Genomic DNA, 26,923 nt, shown 5'->3' with positions numbered 1-26,923 from the left:
CTGATGTGGGATCTGAGCTGAGGATGTCGTTGTGGCTTGTGCAGCCCTTTGAGACACTCCTGATTTAGGGCTATATAAGTATACTTTGATTGATCGATTTTTATTTTTATATTTTTTTTACGATTTTCAAGGTGATAAAAAACGCTTGAAAGATGTGGCTAATGGGAGTCACCGTTGTAGCCTTCAAAGCCCTCTAAAACAACTTCAAAACCCTCCATCAACGTTTTGTATACATACTGCAAGTCTACATATATTGTAGTAACAGACACCTTCATAACAATATGTTATATGTTTAATATTTACCATATTTTGTTCATTTTAAATCATTTCCGTGACTGATTTATTCCGCACATTGATTTCGGTTTCCATAGCAGCACTTCTGGCAACATGTGTTCCTACTTCCGGAATCAAACACGAGTGTGTATTCTAATTATGGCAGACTTGGTAACAGACAACATAGATGACAATTTTTGGACAAATGAGGATTTACAACTTTATACTTTTAAAACTAAATATACTGCTGCTTGTAGAAGCGATCACAAAGGAAGAGTGAGACGTTGGAGCAGACTGAAGCTGGGAGAGGGGAATGAAAGCGAATTTGACGCTAAAAATATGGAACTTGGAGACAAGCTATTTCAACATAAATGGATTGCTTACCCAAAATCAACAGGAAACGTCCTCGGCCAGCTGGACCAGACAAACTGTCCATCGAGTGAGTCACTTTAATGTTGATCATGATACGCGCAGTACGTCATGTGTGTTAGTGCAACTACAGTAAATATGCTGTCTGGCTAGCTGTGAACAAACAAAACATGAAATATGGGCTAATACTTTACAGATACTGTAATATGATTGTTTATGTTTTTCAGTCAGTACAAAGTGGTGTTCTATCGCAGTGTTGTGTATTACAAACTCAAACACATTTAGTGTTGTTGTAGAAGCTAGCTTATCGCTTGCCATAGTTAGCTTTTATGGCTACTACGAAGTACGTCGATGTGTTACTACGATAGAAAAAGAGTTCCTCAGTGTTTGCTCTTACAATAACAATGTGGGAAGGTTATTATTACCTTCCCACGTAATAACAGCTTGGTTATTATACAGGTTACGGAACGTAAACGAAGTATTGATGATGGTTTTTGAATGCATTTGTAAAGTGATTTAGAGGTAGAATTGATTGCTTTAATAGCTGCATTGTTAGCCACCTAGAACGGGACGATTTTTACATGTTAGAAAGCAAAAAAAAAAAGAAGACGAAACTTTTGTCTTCTTGTCTCTGATAATGATTGCGAACGATAGGTGAAATTCCCCCCAAAAAGTACAGTTCCCCTTTAAGGTTGCAAAGAACATAAAAAAAAATCAGAACTAATTCATAAAATCAGAAGATGATTCAATGTTTAAAAAAAAAGGAAAAACAAAGACTCAAAACATTGCAACTTTTGCAGAAACTTGCAGAAAAAGATGCATAGAATTCAGGCAATTACAAAAAAAGCTAGCAGAATCCAAAAGAGGCTGACGACCTATGATTTTTACACTGCTACCCAGCAGATGCTAACCAAAATAAAAAATAGCAGAGCGTTTTTATTATAAAATATTTCACTGCCATGTTTGTTTATATTAATTGGGAGCCAAATTCAACACCTTTCAAATGTAATTCCTAACTACCGGTACACGTTTTTTCGAAATAGGCTTTTAGGAATAAATGACTTCTGCCTTCAACAGCACATGGATGCATTTGCAAAAGTGCAATATATTTATCTGTACAGTAATCTATTTATATCTGCACCTTCTTTTGTAAATGCAAACACTCTGCACCTTATTGCTCCTTTATCCTGCACTACCACAAGCTAATGCAACAAAATGTCGTTCTTATCTGTACTGTAAAGTTCAAATTTGAACGACAATAAAGGTAGTCTAAGTCTAAAAATAAGTTTGTGCTTTACCCACAAGACGGAGAGAAAGAGGAGTCATTTTGCAATGTCATGTTTGTCCCCCTCGCTTCCACAAAATCTGCAGAACACTGACCTAAGTTGAGCAGATGCAGAATGGAGGTTACTCTCCGGGCAGCGTGACCCACTAAAATGTATTTATAGCCTCTCAGCACCTTTGGAGTCATCTCAAAAGGCCACCTATCTGCTATTTCCGTTGTAATTGTTGCTCAACCATTTTTTTCTCTCTCACGCTGTCTTTCTTATCTACCTAAACTGGTTGCCCAAAGTCACCCTTCCGCGCTAGATCTAAATGACATCATGCTTAGACAGAATGAAAGCAGGACATGGAGGGGCTACGGCGCCACAGTGACTCTCTGCGCTCACAGGATGAGGAACATCTTCATGTGTGGGCAGTAAACATGTCAAGTATGGATCGCAACTGGACTGTTTGCTTTGTCTTAGAAGACGTTTCGCCTCTCATCCGAGTAGGCGTCATCAGTTCATGCTCATAGACTTAGATTGCTCAGATCTAGTCTCGCGGCTGGTGCCAGAACCCCAAATATTTATACTACAAAAGTCAGAAGCCATCAACCGGGCATTGTATTAACGATTACACCCACAAGAAACCCATCCATCCATTTTCTACCGCTTGTCCCTTTCGGGGTCACGGGGGGAGCTGGAGCCTATCTCAGCTGCATTCGGGCGGTAGGCGGGGTACACCCGGGACAACAGCAGGGCCAACACAGATAGACAACATTCACACTCACATTCACACACTACGGCCAATTCAGTGTTGCCAATCAACCTATCCCCACCATCCCTGGCATTTATGGCCTTCCAAAATTACACAAAGATGGGGCTCCCCTCAGACCCATTGTCAGCAGCATTAACTCTGTGACATACAATATTGTTATATATTGTGGCCAACATCTTAGCACCTTTGGGTGGCAAAACTCCACATCATGTCCAGAACTCAATTGACTTTGTAGCAAAGATCAGAGATCTAAAACTGGACAAAAATGTATCTAATTTTTACCTTATTTATTCATTTATTTATCGTTAATATATTTTGTTAGATTGAATCTATGTTTGCATATATTCATGTGTGTCTACATCTATTATGGACACTAGGGGACAATTACCTTGGGAACTGAGTGGGTGGGTACTGTAAGGGTTGGGTTTATTATGTTACATATTGTAAAATGTGCAGATGCCTTAACTTGTTGTTGCCATGATTCACCTTGCTGTATTGTCTGCAAAATTCAATAAAAATATTTTGAAAAAAAAAAAAAGTTTTGTTTGACGTCACCTCCAGTTCACATGTATTCAAACCCACGATGCAGTAGAGAGAGTGAGGCAACGTCTACGAGGTGATCACACCTTACAGCAGGGGTCACCAACGTGGTGCCCGCGGGCACCAGGTAGCCCGTAAGGACCAGATGAGTAGCCCGCTGGCCTGTTCTAAAAATAGCTCAAATAGCAGCACTCAGTGAGTTGCCTCTATTTTTTAAATTTGATTTATTTACTAGCAAGCTGGTCTCGCTTTGCCCGACACTTTAATTCTAAGAGAGACAAAACTCAAATAGAATTTGAAAATCCAAGAAAATATTTTAAAGACTTGGTCTTCACTTGTTTAAATAATTTCATAAATTTTTTTACTTTGCTTCTTATAACTTTCAGAAAGATAATTTTAGAAAAAAAATACAACCTTAAAAATGATTTTAGGATTTTTAAACACATATACCTTTTAAATTCCTTCCTCTTCTTTCCTGACAATTTAAATCAATGTTGAAGTAAATGTATTTGTTTTATTGTAAAGAATAATAAATACATTTTAATTTAATTCTTCATTTTAGCTTCTGTTTTTTCGACGAAGAATATTTGTGAAATATTTCTTCAAACTTATTATGATTAAAATTCAAAAAAAATATTCTGGCAAATCTAGAAAATCTGTAGAATCAAATTTAAATCTTATTTCAAAGTCTTTTGAATTTCTTTTAAAATTTATGTTCTGGAAAATCTAGAAGAAATAATGATTTGTCTTTGTTAGAAATATAGCTTGGTCCAATTTGTTATATATTCTAACAAAGTGCAGATTGGATTTTAACCTATTTAAAACATGTCATCAAAATTCTAAAATTAATCTTAATCAGGAAAAATTACTAATGATGTTCCATGAATTATTTTTTTAATTTTTTCAAAAACATTCGAATTAGCTAGTTTTTCTCTTCTTTTTTTCGGTTGAATTTTGAATTTTAAAGAGTCGAAATTGAAGATAAACTATGCTTCAAAATGTAATTGTCATTTTTTTCGTGTTTTCTCCTCTTTTAAACCGTTCAATTAAGTGTAAATATCATTAATTATTAATAATTACATAGAGTTAAAGGTACATTGAGCAAATTGGCTATTTCTGGCAATTTATTTAAGTGTGTATCAAACTGGTAGCCCTTCGCATTAATCAGTACCCAAGAAGTAGCTCTTGGTTTCAAAAAGGTTGGTGACCCCTGCGTTATAGGATGGATCCACACTAAACCCAATACAGACTTGCCTTTTGCTGGAACTTTGCTTTAACACTACATACTTTCAATTCATGGGAACGTTTCCCCACAAAAACGCCAGAAATTGCAAGATATATATATATATATATATATATATATATATATATATATATATATATATATATATATATATATATATATATATATATACACAGTACAGGCCAAAAATTTGGACACACCTTTTCCTCATTCAATGCGTTTTCTTTATTTTCATGACTATTTACATTGTAGATTGTCACTGAAGGCATCAAAACTATGAATGAACACATGTGGAGTTATGTACTTAACAAAAAAAGGTGAAATAACTGAAAACATGTTTTATATTCTAGTTTCTTCAAAATATGCTCTGATTACTGCGTTGCACACTGTTGGCATTATCTCGATGAGCTTCAAGCACACCTGTGAAGTGAAAATCATTTCAGGTGACTACCTCTTGAAGCTCATCGAGAGAATGCCAAGAGTGTGCAAAAAAGTAATCAGAGCAAAAGGTGGCTATTTTGAAGACCCAAGAATATAAAATATGTTCAGTTATTTCACCTTTTTTTGTTAAGTACACAACTCCACATGTGTTCATTCATATTTTGATGCCTTCAGTGACAATCTACAATGTAAAAAGTCATGAAAATAAAGAAAACGCATTGAATGAGAAGGTGTGTCCAAACTTTTGGCCTGTACTGTATATATACTTGTATGTATAACATAATTTCTGGACTTCCATCTCCTCTTTCATAGACGCCGTAGCCTGTTTCCTCATGCTCTTTCAGCATTTCCTCAAGAATCTTGAGGAAAACATCAGTAGAAGAGGACGCAAAATAGAATACTAGTGTCTTGCCTTTTTTCTCTCTAGTTTTTGAGCGCCGGAGTCTCCCCTTGAGTCCTCCTGATTTTTTGGCATGGCATTTGACTTGTTCCATCCAAACTTCAATGAAAACCCTTCTTCTTTGAAGTCAGAACCATTAAAATGATCGCTGAAAATTACACTCCTCTCAATTGGTCCGTCCCATTTTGTGTGAGTCAATTAGACTGGAGAGGTCCATACTGTCCTCATATTCCCATTATTTGGAAATGTATGCAGGTTTCTTTAGTTGTATTGTTGCAACCTGAAACAATCAATCTGGCAGACATATGATCATTACTTCAAGTTCTGTGTGAAAATAACAAGTTCGGATGAAGATGCTACTCAAACACATTCTACAAAATATGAAATTGCCTCCAGTCTTCTGTGGGTGACATCAGCAGGCAATTTTATCATTTTAGGTCCAGAACTATAAAACAAGAGTCAATGTTGTCAACATTAGAGGGGGCCTTTAATCACATGGTTGCGGTGGATTATTTGTGATTAATCATGACTAAATATCATAATTTTTTTATCTATATTTATGTTTTTTTGCAAGAGCAAAATGACTGTATAGATAGATTAATAATGATGGTCAATCCACATTAACACGTTAATTTTGACAGCCCAAGTTATTTCAAGATTCTCCAAACTATAATTTTTTTTTAAGGAAAATCCATCTTTTAAACTTGGTACTTAAAAAAGAGGCAGACTCTGTTCAAGTCTCATAAGATTGATGAAAAAGTTGCCAGCAGACTGCAGTTTTAATAAATACATCAGTGATCTAAATGCCCAAGCATATCCTCAAATTTAAACACATACTGTACAAAGTAAATACACAAACAGGTTGAAATGTTTTTTATTATTAAAATTCTTATCCTAACAAGTTGTCAAAATGGTCTGATGCAGCAAAACATTCTTGGCGTACCAAAGTCGGCTATAGTTGGCAAACATTCCCATTCATGGCTAAGTGCATGGTCTTTTTTTTTTTCTAGGTGCACATGTCAAATTATACACAAACTTCAGGTCTCTCATATTTTACATAAACAAAAAAAATGGACAGCAACTCTCAATCCACAAACTGTACAATAACACAAAATCAACAATCTGCGTTTGAATAACACAATTCAAAAGAGGGCAATTTAGACTTAAATATAATGAATGTGGACGAAGATTTAAAGAAGCGTTTGGCCTCCTTACAATGTACAAATCTCAAATGGGCTAAGCAAAAATGAGCAAGTTTGAAATAATTACTTACAAAAACATTTAATTTACATTTATCATTAAACAAAAAGTAAAATAAGGCACAGGGGAGGAGCTTACATCTTGTTTGCTATGACATGGCTCCTCCCAAGTTGACTGTGGGTACACAGTTCTGCGTTGTCATTTCAAAGACAGGCGTATGTACAGCATGTGCACAGTTCTTGAGTGTGTGTTGCATACAAATGGATAAATAAGAGAAACGTGCCAAGGGTTATTGGGTTCTGCGGCGGACACATATGTTTGGCCTGCGCGTGGCCACAAAGCCGTGTTTGCAAGAGCACTTGTATGAGCCCACGGTGTTCACACAGCGAGCGTTCTTGCATGGATTCATGCGAATTCCTTGTTCTGTACACTCGTCAACGTCTGGAGGGGAGAAAACACAGAAACAAACATTGAAGCTCTGTTGTAATTAAATGAAAAGTTTCAAAGCATGATTGACATTTAGAGCGACTGATGTTAGCATAGAAGGTGAGACAACTGACCAAGTAATGGCACGTTTGCAATATGTAATCACTACTGCAGCACGTTGTGACCAATGTTCCCTCTAATCTTTCATGTGTGTGAGCAAATGCAAAAACTCCCTGAGCATTCAGTGGAACCCATGTGAGCAACATCAGACGTGCACACTGTGGCTACACCAGCAGCACACCTGTCCCAAACCTGACTAAATAACAAGATACATCTCCATCCATCCATCCATTTTCTACCGCTTGTCCCTTTCGGGGTCGCGGGGGGTGCTGGAGCCTATCCCAGCTACATTCGGGCGGAAGGCGGGGTACACCCTGGACAAGTCCCCACCTCATCGCAGGGCCAACACAGATAGACAGACAACATTCTCTTATTATTATAATCAAATGACAGCAGTCATTTCCATTTCTAATATAAGTGTTTAGGCCCACTTACAATGACAATAACAAAAAATATTGTTTTTCATGAACTGTGTACTTGTATTGTTTGTCTGGGTGGAGGTCCTGCTTTGGACATAATTTGTACCCCTTTCAGACATTGCATTTAGTTCCCATTAAAACATTCACATGTTGCACAATGAGATGTAAGCAGGGGATCATGTGTACATTCCTGCAACTTCCCGTTTGTAAAAAATATTTTTTTATTAGTATTTATTTAATATACTAACAGCATTTATAAATTAAGATTCCTATTAAATGACACTAGAATAAGCACACATTTGATTGGTAAATCATAGTGTAACGACCTGTAATGACACTTTATGTGTGGTGTTGGAGTTATCCGACTTTTTGTGTGTCTGTAAACGCATCACTGGCTAAGTGCCATATGTGCATGTGTTGGTGCAAGTGAGAAAGAGCGAGCGGCTGCTGTTGATATGACAAAGTTGCTTTTGGTCTGGTTTGTACTGCAGAAAATGACCACTTTTGCTAGATATCATTTTTTTTACTAATGTTTTGGTGATGTGTTTATGGCCGACAATAAAGAGTTTTGCTCAGTAAAGTGATCGATGGAATTCATGTCCTCAAAGCGTCTCGACAGACGTTACAATATCTGAACAATGATGACGAAAACTGTTTTCTCTGTCGTGTCCGTGTGTCGAAAATTGTTATGCGCTTATTTTTTAATTAGATTTTGTGCGTGGCATAGATTTGCCGTGCGTAGAGGACGCTTGAGCAGTGCGCAATTGCACAGGCGCGCACCATAGAGGGAACGTAAAAGTGACGTAATATGACTGACCACACAATGGTGCTGCATATATGACTAATAAATACACTGACCAATAGACACATTACAATAACATTACATGACTGAACAAATCACAGGTGTTGCTATAGGTAAGGAATGACATAAAGACCGACTGATGTTCGCAATATAAAATAGATCAGGGGTGTCAAACTCGTTTTCAGTGAGGGCCACATCGCAATTACTTACTACTTCCACTTTAACAACATCCCCCCACCAGACCGTGACGACAATGCAATATGAAGTATAAACGATAAAACATTGAATATGAGGAGTATGTGAAAGTTCGAATCCTACCTTATTAATTCTCTGATGACTTCTTTAAAGTTTTGTAATCAGAAATATCAGGCAGCTAAAATGCTCCAAACATGGGGAAGTGTGGAGACAGTGTTTTGCATAAATTACCCATCATGCACGGTAATGGATATATATATATATATATATATATATATATATATATATATATATATATATATATATATATATATATATATATATATATATATATGCGTAATTTTAAATCATATATACGTGTTTTATAATGTCCACAAAGTCCAATGAGCAGGATGTGTGTAATGTGTTATGTGTTATGTGTGTTGACTTTATTTGTTGGTTATAGTTCATTTATACCATGAGTGGGGAAAGTTGTTTGGATTGGGTCATACAGTTTATATTGATGCTGTGCTGGAGGTTCTTGAAAACAAACTTCTGGTAGTTAACTAGTGATTCCATCGACGTCTACATGACTGTGTGTGCAGAAAAACATCGCACAGGGCGATGTGATGCGTCTAGTGCAGTAGCCTTGGAGTAGTAGTACCTGTAGTTAGTGCATGCTGCATGCCGCTTTTGCTTGCTATGCTGCATGCTGCTTCTGCCTGATACTCATTGCTTTCAGCTAGTGCCGCCGGCTAGCCCTCTGTCTCAGAGGGCGAAAAGAGGAGCCGAGTGCATAAGCCTCCTCAGCCGGTACATAGCCTCTCCATTGTCAAGACTCGTACATGCCTCCTCGTGGCCACACACGGTAACTGGAACCTCGCGGTTCCAGGCTAAGTTGTACGGGATCTCGGAGCAGCAGGGGGCCCCAGAGACGGGGCATGCAGGCCCACCGGTGTGTGGACATGCCCTGGTGCCCAGTCAACCCCTGTCCCAGCTATGGGTAAATAACCCCAGCTATGGGCGAATAGTGAAAACCGCCTCAACGGTGGACCAGGCGGAAGATGGCGGCAGCGGAATGCACCACAACGGCTGGGAAGGCGGATGAAGGCTGCAGCAAAGACGGGTCCCCAGTCGTCTTGGTTTCCATGCCACTGGACCCTGGCCCGCTCAATGCCAAGGACTGTGTGGTGGCTGACCGTGCACCAGTCTCCCCACATTAAAAGATTCCACGCACAGGCGTCCTCCATATAGGGAATCCACCCTAACATCCCTTGGAGGACAGTCATACTCGTTTCGAGTGACCGCCGACGACGACGACATGAGTGCTGCCAAAACTTCCCAATTCAAACTAACTTGCAGAGGAAACAATTTTGGGTAAAATACACCGCGGGCCCATTTTCTTGTTTAACTTGTGACGCCTCACGGGCAGCCATGAAGACTTTGGCGGGTCGCACTTGGCCTGCGGGCCGTAGTTTGATAGAGCGACCGATGTTTCCATAGAAAGGGAAGCAATATGACTGACCAACCATTGGTACTGCATGCATCTATGTACTTTCTAAGTAAAAAACCCAAAACCGGCACGTTGTGTAAATCGTAAATAAAAACAGAATACAATGATTTGCAAATCCTTTTCAACCTATATTCAATTGAATAGACTGCAAAGACAAGGTACTTAACGTTCGAATTGGTAAACTTTGTTATTTTTTGCAAATATTAGCTCATTTGGAATTTGATGCCTGCAACATGTTTCAAAAAGCTGGCACAAGTGGCAAAAAAGACTGAGAAAGTTGAGGAATGCTCATCAAACACTTATTTGGAACATCCCACAGGTGAACAGGCTAATTGGGAACAGGTGGGTGCCATGATTGGGTATAAAAGCAGCTCCCATGAAATGCTCAGTCATTCACAAACAAGGATGGGGTGAGGGTCACCACTTTGCGAACAAATGCGTAAGCAAATTGTCGAACAGTTTAAGAACAACATTTCTCAACGAGCTATTGCAAGGAGTTTAGGGATTTCACCATCTAAGGTCTGTAATATCATCAAAAGGTTCAGAGAATTTGGAGAAATCACTGCACGACAAGGCCGAAAACCAACATTGAATGCCTGTGACCTTGGATCCCTCAGGCGGTACTGCATCAAAAAGCGACATAAGTGTGTAAAGGATATCACCACATGGGCTCAGGAACACTTCAGAAAACCACTGTCAGTAACAGTTTGTCGCTACATCTGTAAGTGCAAGTTAAAACTCTACTATGCAAAGCGAAAGCCATTTATCAACAACACCCAGAAAAGCCACCGGCTTCGCTGAGTCCGTGCTCATCTAAGATGGACTGATACAAAGTGGAAAAGTGTTCTGTGGTCTGATAAGTCCACATTTCAAATTGTTTTTCGAAACTGTGGATGTCGTGTCCTCCAGAACAAAGAGGAAAAGAACCATCATGACTGCTATAGTCGCAAAGTTCAAAAGCCAGCATTTGTGATGGTATGGGGGTGTATTAGTGCCCAAGTCATGGGTAATTTACACATCTATGAAGGCACCATTAATGCTGAAAGGTACATACAAGTTTTGGAGCAACATATGTTGCCATACAAGTAACGTCTTTTTCATGGACGCCCCTGCTTATTTCAGCAAGACAATGCCAAGCCACATTCTGCACGTGTTACAACAGAGTGGCTTCATGGTAAAAGAGTGCGGGTACTAGACTGGCCTGCCTGTAGTCCAGACCTGTCTCCCATTGAAAATGTGTGGCGCATTATGAAGCGTAAAATACGACAACAGAGACCCCGGACTGTTGAACAACTTAAGCTGTACATCAAGCAAGAATGGGAAAGAATTCCCCACCTGAAGAGCATCAAAAACTTGTTTGCAATGTATTGCTGCCATTAAATTGTAAGTTAATGATTATTTGCAAAAAATACGTTTCTCAGTTCGAACATTAAATATCTTGTCTTTGTGAATATAAGTTGAAAAGGATTTGCAAATCATTGTATTCTGTTTTTATTTACGATTTACACAACGTGCCAACTTCACTGGTTTTGTATAAATATAAGACAATAACAAATACAAACCTATACAGCGGGTGTGGGAGTGGTCCAACCTGAATCCTTGGTTACATTCACACATGGTGCTCAGATAGGAGCGCACACAGTGACCATTTGTACAGCTGCATTCTTCTGAGTCCTCCTCTGAACTGTCACCTATGAGAGATCGTTTTAACAAGGTGAGACAGAGAGGAGAAAAAAATACATGGGTGGCGAGTGTATGCTTCAACCTGGATTATAATTCGCGAAAGCTGCCAGGAAATCTTGCTCTCCATCAGACTCTGTCTCCAGGTGCATCTCACACAAATGGTTGAACATCTCTGCTTGGAAAAAGCAGTCGTCTTTAGGGAAACCGACGGGAGAAGCAGACTTGATTATTAATGCAGGGTCGCTCACCTGAATTTCTCGGTGGACAGGTGTTGCACTCGGGCCCCCAGCCGCGGCCGTAGTGGCAGCAGCACTCGGAGTAGGTCACCAACATGACGCTTCTGGGCTCGGTGCAGATCAAGCCCTCGTCCACCTGCAAAAAACACACATCCTTGTAGGCTGCCGTGCGATCTGGTGAAAACAAGGAGGAAAAGAAGAAACAGCGGTTCAATCAGAACTGTATCCTGGGAAGGAAAGAGAAAAATATAATAGAAACCTTTTCATTATTGCATCTGCCATTTCCTAATGTATTAACATTATGCATTTGACTTAAAATGACTTTTAATCGCAACAACTTACATACTGTCACATGCATCTTTACATAGACAGTCTTTGACCTTTCAATAAGACACTAACTGAAATAATTGATCACCATAACTGCATATAAAAAGTTAAAGTACCAATGATTGTCACACACACACGAGGTGTGGCGAAATTATTCTCTGCATTTGACCCATCACCCTTGATCACCCCCTGGGAGGTGAGGGGAGCAGTGGGCAGCAGCGGTGGCCGCGCCCAGGAATCATTTTTGGTGATTTAACCCCCAATTTGCAACCATTGATGCTGAGTGCCAAGCAGGGAGGTAATGGGTCCCATTTTTATAGTCTTTGGTATGACTCGGCTGGGGTTTGAACTCACAACCTACCGATCTCAGGGTGGACACTCTAACCACTAGGCCACTGAGTACACTCATTGGACACTTCATTAGGCACACTATTCACTCAAATAATGCCTTTACAAAAATAACAATGTTCAGGTTTGTAGGGTATTGCTTTAATAGTAGTTTATTATTGTGTACACAACACACTTCAAATATTGCAGCTTCAGCACATTTTCTATTAATATAATAATTATTTTTATGAATTATTATTTTTGTATAACTTATTTTTTTAAAGCATATTCTACAATTTGTTAGCCCTAAATTAAGAATAAATTAAATTAAGGCAAAAAATATTGATACTACATTATTATAGGCCACTAGAGGAGACCAAACCAATCAGTGCACGTTGTTAAGTATCGTGGCCACTGATTGGCTCAGCCTCAGACAGCATTACTAGATTAGATTAAAAGAGTGTGGAGGTAACTAAACTGTGTTTTTTCATGTCTAAAGGGCTCCCAAAACGTTGAAAAACTGATTAAAAGGTCGTAGACAGTTTTTTTTATACTCCAGGTTATGAAAATATTAGATTCCAATTAACATAAAAGAGGGACGAATGTACTGTTACCATTTATAAAATCCTCTAATCTTGCATATAAAAGAAATTGAATGAGTGCCAGTGACTATATAGCACAACTAAATATGATCTCTTATTTGTTCAATAAGAAGGTATTTAACAGTCCAGATAAATTAAGCAAATCCCGAATCTCACAAAGCCATCAAAATTGGGAGGAATTGGAACACAATTGGAAAGAAGCACCAGGTGTCTACGGGGACTTGAAACAGGCGGATGCTGAATTTACCCACCGTCATAGACGCACTGTTTCAGCTCCGCACTGAAGGTGCGAGGAGGGTCACAAAAACAGTGAAAGGAGCCGGGCGTGTTCTCACACCTCCCATTCCTACAGTAGGAGGGATCCTGGCACTCATTCACATCTGCAAAGGGCACCACAGACACTGGTTACAGTACGAACATCTGTTTGGGGCCCGCTTTTATTGGCAGGTGGATCACAAATGCTGATTCAGTAAAATCAACAAAAGCTTTCATGAAACATTCCTTGGACACTTCATTAGGTTCATTTCATATCATATCAATCCACTCACCTAAAACTTTGCAAAGGCATGATGTGTTTTTTAAAGTCACTTCTTTTATTGGATTTGATTTGGTTGTACTTGTGTGTCTAATTAAGTGTCCAGGGAGTGAATGTCCACCCCCTGCCTGCGTGTATACGCCATGCAAGTCATGCCCTGATTCTTGATTAGAAGACAGTTGCAACAACAATAAACAATAATGCCATGAAGATTGTGTAAGGTTTGGAAAGCAACAGCATGCCCCAAACATAGAAATAGTGTGTGAGCGTGCAGCCAATAAAACAACAGGGGTACTCCTTTAGCAGCACTTTGTCATCACCAACATGTCAGTCGTTACTGAATGATAGTCAATTCAAACGTTCCAGGTGTTCATGGGAAGCAGCACCATATTAAAATCAGTCACAGCTGGAATGTATTGTCACAAAGGCTTTTGGGTTATATGGCAGCGGACTCAAAATTAAACAAATTATAACCACAAAGCTTCACTTTCACAACTGTAAGTTTGAACTTTACAACTTATGCTCAGCTTTAGTCCACTTTCATTGTGCTAGACCACAGGTGTCAAACTCAACACACAGCATTTTATATGGCCTGCAAAAGCCTGGACATAATGTGCATCAATACAGCACTTAATTTTTCTTATTAAATGTACTAAATTACTAAGTAAAATGACTGTACTTCCGTATTTTCCTAATTTGTTGCACTGTATACCACTTTTTCTCCCTCAGTCCTTCTTTCGTAAATTAGATTTTAGATTTCATCTGGAATAAAAAGACTCACAGATTCCGTAAACAATATTTACAAAGACCCAAATCTTTGGGAGGATAAGCACTACCAAACTTTAGGTTTTACTACTCAGCCACCAACATTAGAATTCTTAAATATTGGCTGCAGTATGAAGCATTTCATCCCCCTTCGTTATGGCTGGTTATGATGGCTAACTCAACTAAACCCGTATCTCTTAGGGCTCTGGTTCACTCTCCCATCCACTCTTCTACTTCTGCTTTTACTTAAAACCCAATCATAAAAACCTCATTCAGAACTTGAGTTCAGTTCAAGCGCTATTTTGGTTTACAGACAATTTGTAGTCTTGTGCCCATCACTGCTAACCATGCTTTCCCTCCCTCTCTTGTCGATAGTGCCTTTTTAAGATTGTCAAGTCTGAGGATCAACAGCATTAAAGATGTATACATACATTGACACCATTTTTGCCTCTTTCCAGCAACTTTATGATACATTTTCACTCACTAAACACTTTTTTAGATATTTACAGATGCGCAGTTTTGTTCGTAATACTTTTCCCAAGTTCCCAAACTGCCTGACTGACACAGTTGCAGATGTTTTTTTGACACCACATCTGACTTTAAAAGGATCAATTACACATATTTACAATAACATTTTTCTTTTACGCCCTGAGTCTCTGAATTCCATTAGGTCACTTTGAGAGGGTGACGTAGGAGTGACCCTATCTGAGGAGAGCTGAATATAGATTTTAAGTAGAGTTCATGAGACTTTTTGTGCTAGACACAACTTTATTCAATGCAAGCTAATACATCGTAGCTATTATACCAAGGTCAGGTCAGTATGACGGAATATCCAACTATGTCAATACATATGTTTTGGCTTTGCCCCTCCCTGTGCAATTTTTGGACTGAAATTTTGAACACTCCGAGTGTACTATTTGGGTAACATCTCAGTCATCTGCCCTTTATTGGAAGGTAACAGCGCCTCCATGCCAAACCTGCTGGATTAAAGATTTTCTGGATTTTCTGGATTAGGCTGACATTCAATGGTTGTTCTGTGAAGTTTCAGGAAATATTGGGTGGTTTCTTAAAATATGTAAAAGAGACTGATCTCAAATTTAAGCTTACTTGAAAAGTAATTGAAAGGCAGATAATTGATGAGCCTTTTGTCTGCTTTTGTGTATTGTTGCACCATGTTGGAGACATTCAGGAGTGCCGTTGTCTGTCAATATTTGCCTGTACTTATTTGACAGATGCATGTGGTTTTTTCTTCTAGTTTATTTTTTTCATTATATTTTGTATGCAATTTTTGTGGGTTACGTGTTTGGGGGAGGGAAAAAAAGAACATTTTACATGTGTATAATTGTATTTCTGGACTGTATATGTCAAATATCTGATAAAAAATGTATTCGTTCTTTCAATTTTGACAGAAAAATTGCATATAGTGCATGTAACTGTATATCTTTAAAATGTTATTATTATACTGTTGTATATTCCAAAACATGCTTTTGTTAAAATAAAAACAGAAAAAATAAAAACACCCTTGATCTAAACGTTATAATTATCTGAAAATGCAAACAATATATTTCAAAAAATGTTTTGCTATCAAAAAATAAATACCGAATGCCTAGATTAGGGGTGTCCCGATTCAACTTTTTCACTTCCGATACAATACCAATTTTGGCCAATATTAATCTGATACAATATCAGCCGGAATCATTTTGTAATGTAGAAAGTTAGAATAGGTTTTATCAAGTAAAATTACTCAAACAGTGAACAATGGTAGGCATGAAATACATTAACCTATTTATCATAAGCCTTATGACGGACTTAAGCTGTCTTTAAGGTTCAGTGGTAATTATTTTTTTGGCAACACATGGTGGCCACAATAATTCATTAAATTAAGCTCATGATGCAGTAAGGTGAATGATGCAAACAAATTTGTTTTTGGTTACTTTCAAATACACTTCTGCCTTGGAGACATATGTGTAAATATTATACAACTAGAATTATATGATACCTGTTTGTATTGACGCCAATATTTTCAATTAAAGACAGTTATTCCGTATGTTTAGCTTGTGTGCTATAGCAGTGGTCCCCAACCACCGGTCCGTGACGCATTTGCTACCAGGCTGCACAGAAACACTAATTAATTTATAAACTACCCCATTTTCTCCACCTTAACTTTCACCTGTCCCACCAATAAGCTTGTTAATAGATGTATATTACAACTCCTTTGTTATAGTACATGGGATAATACACATTAATGGACATATAAAATGTTAATGTGCCAGATTGTAGCCTAATTTTTTGCTGTTTTTATCTGCCACACATAGAAAGCCGGTACGAGAAAATAATGCATACATTAAACCGGTCCTGAGTAGAAAAAAGTTGGGGAACCTGTCTTATAGTACGATTAGCTGTTGTGTAGCTGCTAGTTCCTATAGCCTACTATGTTTACCTTTTGTAAATGATTGACTAAAATACAAGAAAAGACCAATTTTTTTATTGATATTGGACCAATATCAATATCGAATCGGGGCACGCCTAACCTAAACATCTGCTTATCACCTCTACTTAAGGCTATCCATTAGTAAAGAATATGATAAATATAATGCGGTTATTTATTTACGTTCATATACAGTACATTTACTGTTACAAGCAGCCCTAAGGGCAGCCATAACTGTGACATGGCCCTCAATCAAAAATAGTTTGACACCTCTGTTAGAGGAAGGCACTTTGTAGCAACACAAAGTATGACGTGACGGCAATGCAACGTCACACAAAAAATATTTCAGCTAAAGAATTTGACAACAGAGCAATTGTTTTATTTGGCCATGTCAGGCTCCGGCTTTATTGTGGATGTATCAGCCAGGAGCAACTCTGCCAAACCAGATGGTGTTGTTGTCTTTCTAATATGTATTTTCTATCTATTATAAAGCTGCTACTTTAAATTAATGTGGAAGAACAAAATCCTTATACAGTGTAACCTCAGTGTTTGTACACACCACTTTTAGTAAAATATTTTTTTTGCCAAAAGCTTACCCCGATTATTGTTATCATACAGTGAAACATTGCACCTAAAAAACAGTCTGTTACAACTTATGCTCAGCCTTCCATGGAATTGAGTGCCTAAACAAAGAATCCCATGCAGGGGTCTGTAACAAATACCAAGTACACAGAACAACATAGCAGTAACAGAACCAATGTTGTAATAGAACTAAGGAGCAAATTGTTATCCAGCATTAACACTGCTGTTAAGTTTATTGTAAACACGAGTACAGCGAATGAAACATGCACAAGTATCACACCAACATTGTGTCCAGTGCTGCTGGACTAAATGCAGCAACTGCCATCAAGTGGAGTTCATTAAAAAACAACTTTGAGAGGTTGCCTACAGCCGCAGTTGTTCATGCTAATGTTTATTTTCAGAATTAGCGATATACTGTAGATGACTCTGCAGTTAATTTGAGAATAGGCTTTAACATTTATGATAACTCCATTGGTGTGTCACGTGGGGGGGTCGCAGCTGGCTGCGGGGTTGTTCTTCCAATGCAAAAACGGCTCCGGACGACAGCGTGAAGGTGAGCTTGGATTTATTCAACATAAATCACTCAAACTATCACAAACGCAAACAATAAACAAAAAAGGCAAGCGTGCCTAAAACACAAAAGAAGCTGCTAGTTAGCATAAGCTAGGACATGGACTATGAAAACTTACTTGGTCAACAAGGGACATGAACCGGTGTGACAAAGACAATGAACGCAGAACGAGTGAACAGAAAGAAAGACTTAAATAACACAGACATGATTAACAACAGGTGCGTGACTCAAAACGTGAAACAGGTGCGTGACATGACAGGTGCAAACTAATGGGTGACCATGGAAACCAAACCAAACAAGGAAGTGAAACCAGGAACTAAAAAAAGAGTCCAAAAAACAAACAGCACATGGCCAAACAAAAACATGATCAACAGACATGACATGGTGGACTTTAAAGCTGCAGCACCTTGTAGGGATGTTTTCTAATTAATTGTGAATATTGTTATTTACTGTAAAGGGAGAAAGTAGCTGAGACCAACACAGGCAGGAAGAATGCAAAATGACAATGTAAGGTGTACTATTAGGTATACTCCTTATACTAGAATGAAAAAATAAAAATATTGGGGATAGAAATGCATGCAATTTTAACCATCACACGTACATGGCTAAATTCTTTATTTAGTTTACTTGACTATAAACTCTCATGTAAGGGACAGATAAAGCAGTGTAAATGTGGCACATTGACTGAAGCGATTGTCAAGGGTATATAGTACCTGTTCTTAACAGGTTTTTTTACACATATTTCTTACCTCTTGCAGTGATTTTGAAGAATGCACCACACCAGAAAGCCAATACTGTATTATGTGATTTATATGTTGTGCGGTATTTTGGAGACAGATCTCTTTCTAACCACTGAGATGACGGTTTCTAAAATGAAGTTCTGGACTCACCGGCCTGCTCCTCGGGAGTCACACATCTGTTCCGGTCAATGGCGAGGGTCAGTGGCGGGGAACAGATGCAGTAGTAAGACCCCGGTGTGTCCACACAGAGACCGTTCTTACAATTGGCAGGGTCTTCACACTCATTCACATCTGCACAATAAAGATATTATGAAATAAACATTGCGGATTCGGGTAGATGAATGACTATAAGGTGCGAAAAGATTCTAGCTCACTCACCAATGACTGCTGCTAGCACACATTTCTTCTTGTTAGAGTCTGGAGTCCAGGGTTGCTTACAGTTGCAGTAGAAGGATCCTTCAGTGTTGATGCAACGACCATTTGTGCATAGAGACTCGTCGTGGCATTCGTTCACATCTGAGGCAGAAGAGGCGAGAACAGATTAATATGTTAGGGGTCCCAAACTTGCCACCCGCAGGCACATATTTTCCTGTAGGCAAGTTACACAGTAAAAAAATAAGATATTACGGTTACAAAATGGCTGGTCAATCGCCAGAATTACTGTTTGAATATAAAAAAATAAAAGTGCTACCGTTTTTCCATTCATAGTAACAATTACATTAATGACTAAATATTTTACAGTAAAAAAAGCAGGCAGCTCAGTTGCGATAATTTTACTGTAAAAATAATAGTGGTAGTGTTTTTCCATTTAAAGTTAAACAAACAAAAATAAAACAACAACACTGTAACTGTTACGATAAAATTCTGGCGACTGAGCTGCCCAATTTTTTAGCATAAAATCGACAGAGGCTTTTTTACAGATAATTCCATCCACCATTTTCTACTGCTTGTCCTCTTGAGGTGGAGGAGGTGCTGGAGCCTATCCCAGTTGCACTTAGGCGGAATGCGGGGTACACCCTGGACAAGTCACCACCTCATCACAGGGCCAACACAGATAGACAGACAACATTCACACTCACATTCACACACTAGGGCCAATTTAGTGTTGCCAATCAACCTATCCCAAGGTGCATGTCTTTGGAGGTGGGAGGAAGGCGGAGTACCCGGAGGGAACCCACGCAGTCACGGGGGAGAACACGCAAACTCCACACAGAAAGACCATATTGTGAGGCACACACACTAACCCCCTGTTTCACCGTGTTGCCCTACAGAGAATACAACAGTGTCAAAATATGTTTTTTTTTCTTTTTACATTTAATTTCACATTTGCAACAACCATAGCTCAAGGTCACTACAGTTGCTGGTAGAAGTAGTTAACAAATTTAGTCATGTGGTTAAAAATGTGATTTTGAAGGAAATACTTAGTGCGGCCCAGCCTCACCCAGACTACCTCCACCCAATTATACAAATATATATATAATTTATTTAAAGTTCCCACTTACTCGAACATACATTTTCTATTTATCATTAACAATTTATTATTACTTTGTTACACTTTTATTTAAGTTTTATAGTGTCGTTTTGTTAACTAAAAAAACATGTCATCTTACATTCAGGGTCTATTGTTTACACAAGCAAACCAGTATGTGGCGTCAAGTAAATAAACAACAGAGCAAAATTATGAACCCAATTTATTTTTTGTTGAATTCACTGTCATGTGTTATACTGATATGACACAAAGCTATGAACATAGAATAGTAGCACTGCAGCACTTCAGACACCTACCAATGCACTCCAGAAGGTTGCTGTCATAGTAGAAGCCCTGTTGACAGTAGCACTCATAACCTGGCTGCGTGTTCTGACAGCGGCCCTTCTTACAGATTTCATCAGCGAACAAGGAACACTCGTCAATATCTGTAAAAAGAAGAAGGCGATGACAACTGAAATAATTATGCAAGTGTCACAAACAGGGCATAAACACTATGGTTGTGTAAGGTGACAAACTAAATATTCTTTAGGGCACTGGTCTTCGGGGACAGTTTAAAACAGGCGAGGCAGAAAAGGTGCAACAGAGACGACACAAAACTTACCCTGGTACGCAGGCCGGCTATACATGAGTCCTTCGTCATAGTAGAGACCCTGCCCGTTTGGACACAGGAAGTGGAACTCCGCTGGACAACAAAACAGATTTAATAGAGACATTACATGATCATAAGCAATTTGTGTGAAACCTTTACCAAAAAGCAATATGGGGCTGGAAATTCATGGTCATGTGTATCCTACCACGCATTCTTTAAATATTCATTTAACGACCATGTATACGTACTGCAAACAAAACAATCAGTGTGGACTAATGAGGTCATCTCAGATTAAGTGACTTTTGAATGACAATAAATCTATAAAAAGAGAAAATACAGTAGCTGTCAAACATTCTTTGGTTGTACCTGAGTGAGAAACGGGGCATGGGTAGATCTCACAGTGGTCCCCCCACCCCACCCCAATGGAGCAGCAGCACTCCTGCTTGGTGACGTTGGTGGCCAGGACGCTGTCGCAGAACACGGTGTCATCTAAGTTCAGGTAGCACTCCTTCTTCTCATCCATTAGCATTTCAACTGCTGGAAGACCAAATATAGGCAATCACATGACTAGACTTCGAACAACACGGTTACACGTAATGTAATATATTGGTATGCTAGGCTGTGTTATAAACGCAAAGTTTAATTCCTTTCCTGCGTCAGCATTGACATTTCCTTGCATTTCACACTTGAGCTGAACATCTCAATTCACATTCAGGCATAATTTATTCATCATTATTATGCATCTATTGTTTTCCTCCTACTTGTTCTGTTATCTGTTTACGCTGTGTGCGGTGCTGCTATTCCCACTGTCCTGTAAACTGTATATCAGGGGTGTCAAATGTACAGCTGATCCGGTTTTACCCGGCCTGTGAGATGCGTTTGCTAAGTATAAAAATGAGCTGAACTTTTTGAATGAACGAAACTGTTGTCCTAAATGTGTCCACTGGATGTCATGTCTTGATTGTCAAAGATGTTGTTGGTAATGTAACCTGTGATATTTTACCCAAATAAATGGATTTGACAATGTGTAAATTTTGTGTTGTACTTATGAGTACTTGGGACACATTTTCTAGGCGCATATGAACATGCTAAGATAAAATGTATCCCCTTCTAACTTCATGTGTGATTAAGAGTCCAAACTCACAAGTTTTCTTTCGGCACTCGGACAAATTGTTTAAGCCCAAAGCCCCCCAGTCAAAAAGTTTGGACACCCCTGGTTTGACTTTGAGTCTGCGACTTAACAAATTTGGGTATTATTAAAAGCTCTATTGTCGGCCAAATGTATATAATTTATATCGTAAAAAATTGTGCGTGTGAAAAAAAAAATGGTCCAAAGAATCACATTCTGAATTCTAAGCTAAAGAAATAATGATTCACATTTTTTGCAGCCTTGATTCACACACAATTTCTTTGGGGAATTGCTATTTTCAGTGCTTTAAACGTATACAAGCCTACAGATTTGGTTTGATCCGAGTCTGGGATAGGGAGGAATCTGATGTCCCGGTCTGGTTAAAGCTCCGGGATGAACGCGGGCCTTAAGAAATGCTGTGGGGAATAAGCGGAAGCTTACCCTCGCAGCTGTGTTTGTCATCCGAGAGGACATAGCCGTGATTGCAGACACACACATACGAGCCCGGCCTGTTCTCACAGGAGCCATACGGCTGGCAAAGACCTCTGTCGGCGGCACATTCGTCTATGTCTGAAAGGGAAACAACACCAGATCTCAGTTTGTGATTCCTGTCCAAACACCATCTGAGTTGATAAAGAATGTTTTTTTTTGCAGATTACAGTAGGAAAACATTGGGTTATTGTTGTATTTGCTCAGACAATTTAAATATAGACCTCAATGACAAATAATAGTTATGCAACACAAGAGGAAATGCTCTTTCCTATAGAGAAACAAAGCTTTACACTGCATTACAATCCTAGGTTCTATTAATGAATAATCATTAGCAATAAACTGGGAAGCATCACGCAGGTCACTTAGGATTTAAGACGATCGACCTTGGCAGCGCCGGCCTCCAATCAGAGTGTGACCCTTCTGGCACTCGCAGCTGTACGAGCCCATATTGTTGATACATCGTCCCCTTTGACAGTTTGATGGCCTTTCGCATTCATTGATATCTGGAGGGACAACAATGGGACATAATGCAAGTTGCTAGAAATGGAGATGGCCGAAGTAAATGATTGACTTTTATGCGAACTATAAAGTAGAGGTGAATAATTCATGCCTTCACAGTGACTGCCTTCCTGCGTGCGCTGGTAACCCGGGTAGCACTGACACTGGAAGGATCCCTCAGTATTGATGCAGTGACCGTACGCACAGAGTCTGACATCCTCACACTCGTCGATGTCTGCGCACCGCAAAAGTCAGGTACAATTATTTTGATAGCATTATTAATGAAACAAAACTAGAACGTGTTCAAGAAAAAAAAAATGCTGTGCTGCAAAATATGAAGTAGACATATGTCACTATGGCAACCTGTGTGTGTTGCGTTCCACTCATCAATTTACTAACCACTGCAGCCCTTGCTGTCAACAGATGGTAGGAATCCCTCATTACATAAGCAGCGGTACGTTCCAGAAAGGTTCTCACATCTGCCGTTAGAACAGATACCAGGTTTTTGGCACTCGTTTATGTCTGGTGGAAAAACACATAAAGATTTGTTGTTAATTTATGTCTGGTTATTTTCTGAACTCCGAGTGGATGCGAGATCATCACATAGAAACGTAATGCCTCTATGCGGGTATTACAAGAATGTTTTGAATTGAATAATAAATCAAATATATAAATGAGTCTGTGGCTTGGCAGAGCACGTGCAATCAAACAACTCCTACCCAAGCGAGTCAGAGCTGTTCTTTCAGTCACTCACAACCATGTGTATGTACAAACGACCTTGACAGATGCATCCATGACAAAAATATCTGCTGGAAAAAAGTGTTTCTTTATCAAGGCTTTTTTCCAGTCGCGCATACACACATACACACGCACACACAGACATACACACGCACAGACACGCACAGTGACCTGGAGAGATAAACTAATTACACCAACACCCGCTTAAAAAAATAAAGAGATTTTCTTTCGTTCATTCACTCGCACACACACAAGTGACCTGGAGAAATTAATTAATTACGCAAGAGACCTTCTGGGGGAAAGAAATAATAATTTTAAAGCTTTTCTTCCATGTGCCAGTGACTTGGAAAGATGCATCCATGACACAGCGATTAGCTTGGGAAAAAAAAAACGTTTTTCAGAGCCTTTCTTACGGTCACTCACATACACAGACAGCAGTGACCTGGAGAGGTGCACCCATGGCACTAAGACCCACTGCAAAAAAGGAGCTTTTAATTTTTCAGAGATTTTCTTCCGTTCACTCACTTGCACACATACACAGTCGACCTGGAGAGATTAATCCATTACACAAAAAACATGTTGGGGGACGAAAGGGATTTTCTTTTTTAGAGCTTTTCCTTTATTTGCTCTCTTACAAACACATTAGCATGCACACACACAGACCCACAAGTGACCTGGAGAGATTAGTCTATTACACAAAAACCTGCTGGGGAACAAGATAGCTTTTCTTTTTCACAAAAACAGACATTAGTGACCTGGAGAGAGGCACTCATGACACTAAAACCTGCTTGAAAAATGAGCTCTTCTTCCGTTCACTCACTCACACTCACTCACTCAAGTGACTTGGAGACATTAAACCTTTACACAAAAGACCTACTGGGGGAAAAAAATTGCTTTTGTTTTTCATAGCTTTTTTTCAGTTCGCACGCACACATACACACACAAGTGACCTGGAGAGATTATTCCATTACACTAAAGACCTGCTGGGGAATTTTTTTTTTCTATTTTTCAAAGATTTTCTCCCAGTCACTCACACACACCAGTGACTTGGAAAGATGCATCCTTGACACAGAGTCCCGCTGGACAAAAGTATATCAAAGTTTGTGCAAGTTACCAAACAATCGCTGAGAAGTTACGATGCTAATATTAAGATAATGTTGATCTCTGAGCCATTAAATTGTCAAGCAGCTTAGAAATATGATATACTTTAATATTGTAATTTTGTACCACTTGCTAATTGTGTTAAAAAAAAATAGTTTTCTATAAATTGAAAAGTAGTCATCCTATTTTCAGGGTGTCTAATATTCCGGTTAACATGGTGTTTATTCAATGCAGTCTCTACTTACCGTAGCAGATTCCAGCGCGGACCTCATGACCAGGCAAACAGGGAACACACTCAAAGGAGCCCGGCGTGTTCTCACATTGCTCATTCGGACAAGTGTCTGGACTCAAACACTCATTTATATCTAAAAGAAGTCCATTCCCCAAAATGTTAAGACCGGCGTACATGTTGAATGTTTTGCTGTGTTTAGAGTGGTTTTACCTTCACAAACTGGGTGACGGTGTGACTTGCTCCTAAAGCCACTGTGACAGTCACATTTATAAGAACCTGGCAAGTTGACACACTGGCCTCCAGCGCCGCATATGTCGTGCTTGGAGCACTCATTCACATCTGCAAAACGGACAAGACACATCGTAAATGCATGATTTGACTCCCCCAAAAAATTGAGTCATCAGCCGGACTTACCGACGCACTTAAGCCTCCCATGCTGCACCATGTGTTTATAACCTTGGCGACAGTGACATTTGTAGCCGCCCTCGGTGTTCACGCAAAGGCCTCTGCCTTGACCGCAAGGCTCCGACTCACATTCATTATCATCTGGAAAGGAAATAAATCATCAAAACTTAAGACAGTATGTAAAATATATTGATCCTGTATCCTGTTTATTATTGTGATGCATTAATAATGTACAATTGTATTGCAGTTGCTGAAATAAGAAACATAGCACTGAGCATTATCTTTTTAGGCAACACTGTTGTTGTATTAGATCTGATGAGACTGTGCGGTGCATGTTATGTACAGTAGGAAAGGGATTCATGGGGCCCCATTTGTCGCGGTTTACCTTACACATGAAAGGTGACAAACCGGGAGGGTGAGAGGTGGATAAATAGAGTAGCCGAGTGATGAATATCTTCAAATGTGTTTCGTCACAGTTCCAACTTTGACTGCAGCGTCAGTTGTTATGTAGAGTGGCGCTTCCCATCATTTTCAGCAAACTGCATTGCAAAATGAGTAACCCCCCCACCTTCCTCTTACGTGAGTTCCACCTAGGAATGGAGCCATATGAATCCCTTCCCTACTGTAACACACATTAATCAGCTACCAAATGTGATGGGAAAATGCAGCTTGAATAAAACAGTAACAGGATGCAAAAGGCATGCATGCACGTGTCCTGGCACTACTATTCCACCCTAAAATATTTTTTAGGTGTGCACATCCTCGCTCTAGCAACCGGGGTCTCTTACCCTCACAGATGTTCCTCTGCGGGTTGAGACGGTAGCCGGGGTGACAGTGACAGATGTGGCCGTTCACGGTGTTCTCACATTCTCCATGACCACAAATGTTCCTGCTTAGCCTACATTCATCTGTCTCTGCTTCAGGGAGGGAACACAACATTCTACTAGCGTCTAATGGCAGATACACTTACAGTTAAGCCCAAAACTATTTATAGCCTGGACCAAATGTGTTGAGTTGAAGCAGTTGTTTTACTTGGTGAGTGAGTGTCTTTTAGCAGGAAAGTGGCAAAAGGCTAAGATTTTTTCACATTTATTTCACTTATCTTATTGAACCGTTTTAAAGGATTCTGGTGACTTATGGCCTTAAAGTGGAACTATACTTTTTGGGGAATTTTGCCAATCTTTTACAATCATTATGAGACAAGAACACACGTCTTTTTTTAACGATTTTAACGATGATAAAAAACGCTTGAAAGATGCGGCTAATGGTCGTCGTCGTCGTAGCCTTCAAAGCCCTCTAAAATAACTTTAAAACGCTCCAGCAAGGTTTATATACACACTGCAAGTCTATATATAATGTAGTAACAGACACCTTCATAACAATATGTAATATGTTCAATATTTATCGTATTTTGATCATTTTAATCATTTCCCGCATTGATTTCTGTTTCCATAGCAGCAAACGTCTGACTTCTGGCCACATGTGTGTTCCTAC

General features: G+C 39.2%; 1 protein-coding gene across 7 annotated transcripts in view; it reads right to left on the bottom strand.

Annotated features, from left to right (window-relative positions):
- Positions 1-6,170: 6,170 nt before the first annotated feature.
- The window catches only part of ltbp3 (latent transforming growth factor beta binding protein 3), a 96,994-nt gene continuing 76,241 nt past the window's right edge, over positions 6,171-26,923 (bottom strand). For 3 of the 7 annotated variants that reach the window (XM_062047738.1, XM_062047742.1, XM_062047739.1), the window contains 18 exons: positions 26,218-26,346; positions 25,439-25,570; positions 25,235-25,363; positions 25,038-25,157; positions 23,353-23,475; positions 23,066-23,188; positions 22,839-22,958; positions 22,405-22,533; positions 21,201-21,371; positions 20,847-20,927; positions 20,542-20,670; positions 19,135-19,272; positions 18,907-19,047; positions 13,387-13,515; positions 11,892-12,053; positions 11,726-11,815; positions 11,523-11,651; positions 6,171-6,947 (listed from right to left, as the gene is read on the bottom strand). In XM_062047738.1, the coding sequence (XP_061903722.1) occupies positions 6,796-6,947; positions 11,523-11,651; positions 11,726-11,815; positions 11,892-12,053; positions 13,387-13,515; positions 18,907-19,047; positions 19,135-19,272; positions 20,542-20,670; positions 20,847-20,927; positions 21,201-21,371; positions 22,405-22,533; positions 22,839-22,958; positions 23,066-23,188; positions 23,353-23,475; positions 25,038-25,157; positions 25,235-25,363; positions 25,439-25,570; positions 26,218-26,346 (2,327 nt within the window). In that variant the 3' untranslated portion in view covers positions 6,171-6,795. The remainder of the gene's footprint in view (positions 6,948-11,522; positions 11,652-11,725; positions 11,816-11,891; positions 12,054-13,386; positions 13,516-18,906; positions 19,048-19,134; positions 19,273-20,541; positions 20,671-20,846; positions 20,928-21,200; positions 21,372-22,404; positions 22,534-22,838; positions 22,959-23,065; positions 23,189-23,352; positions 23,476-25,037; positions 25,158-25,234; positions 25,364-25,438; positions 25,571-26,217; positions 26,347-26,923) is intronic. The other 4 variants (XM_062047741.1, XM_062047743.1, XM_062047745.1 and 1 more) reach the window with 4 other exon arrangements.

The sequence above is a fragment of the Entelurus aequoreus genome, linkage group LG05 (assembly GCF_033978785.1).
Source record: "Entelurus aequoreus isolate RoL-2023_Sb linkage group LG05, RoL_Eaeq_v1.1, whole genome shotgun sequence".
NCBI classification, from domain to species: Eukaryota; Metazoa; Chordata; class Actinopteri; order Syngnathiformes; family Syngnathidae; genus Entelurus; species Entelurus aequoreus.
This window is presented reverse-complemented; position numbering and strand designations above follow the sequence as displayed.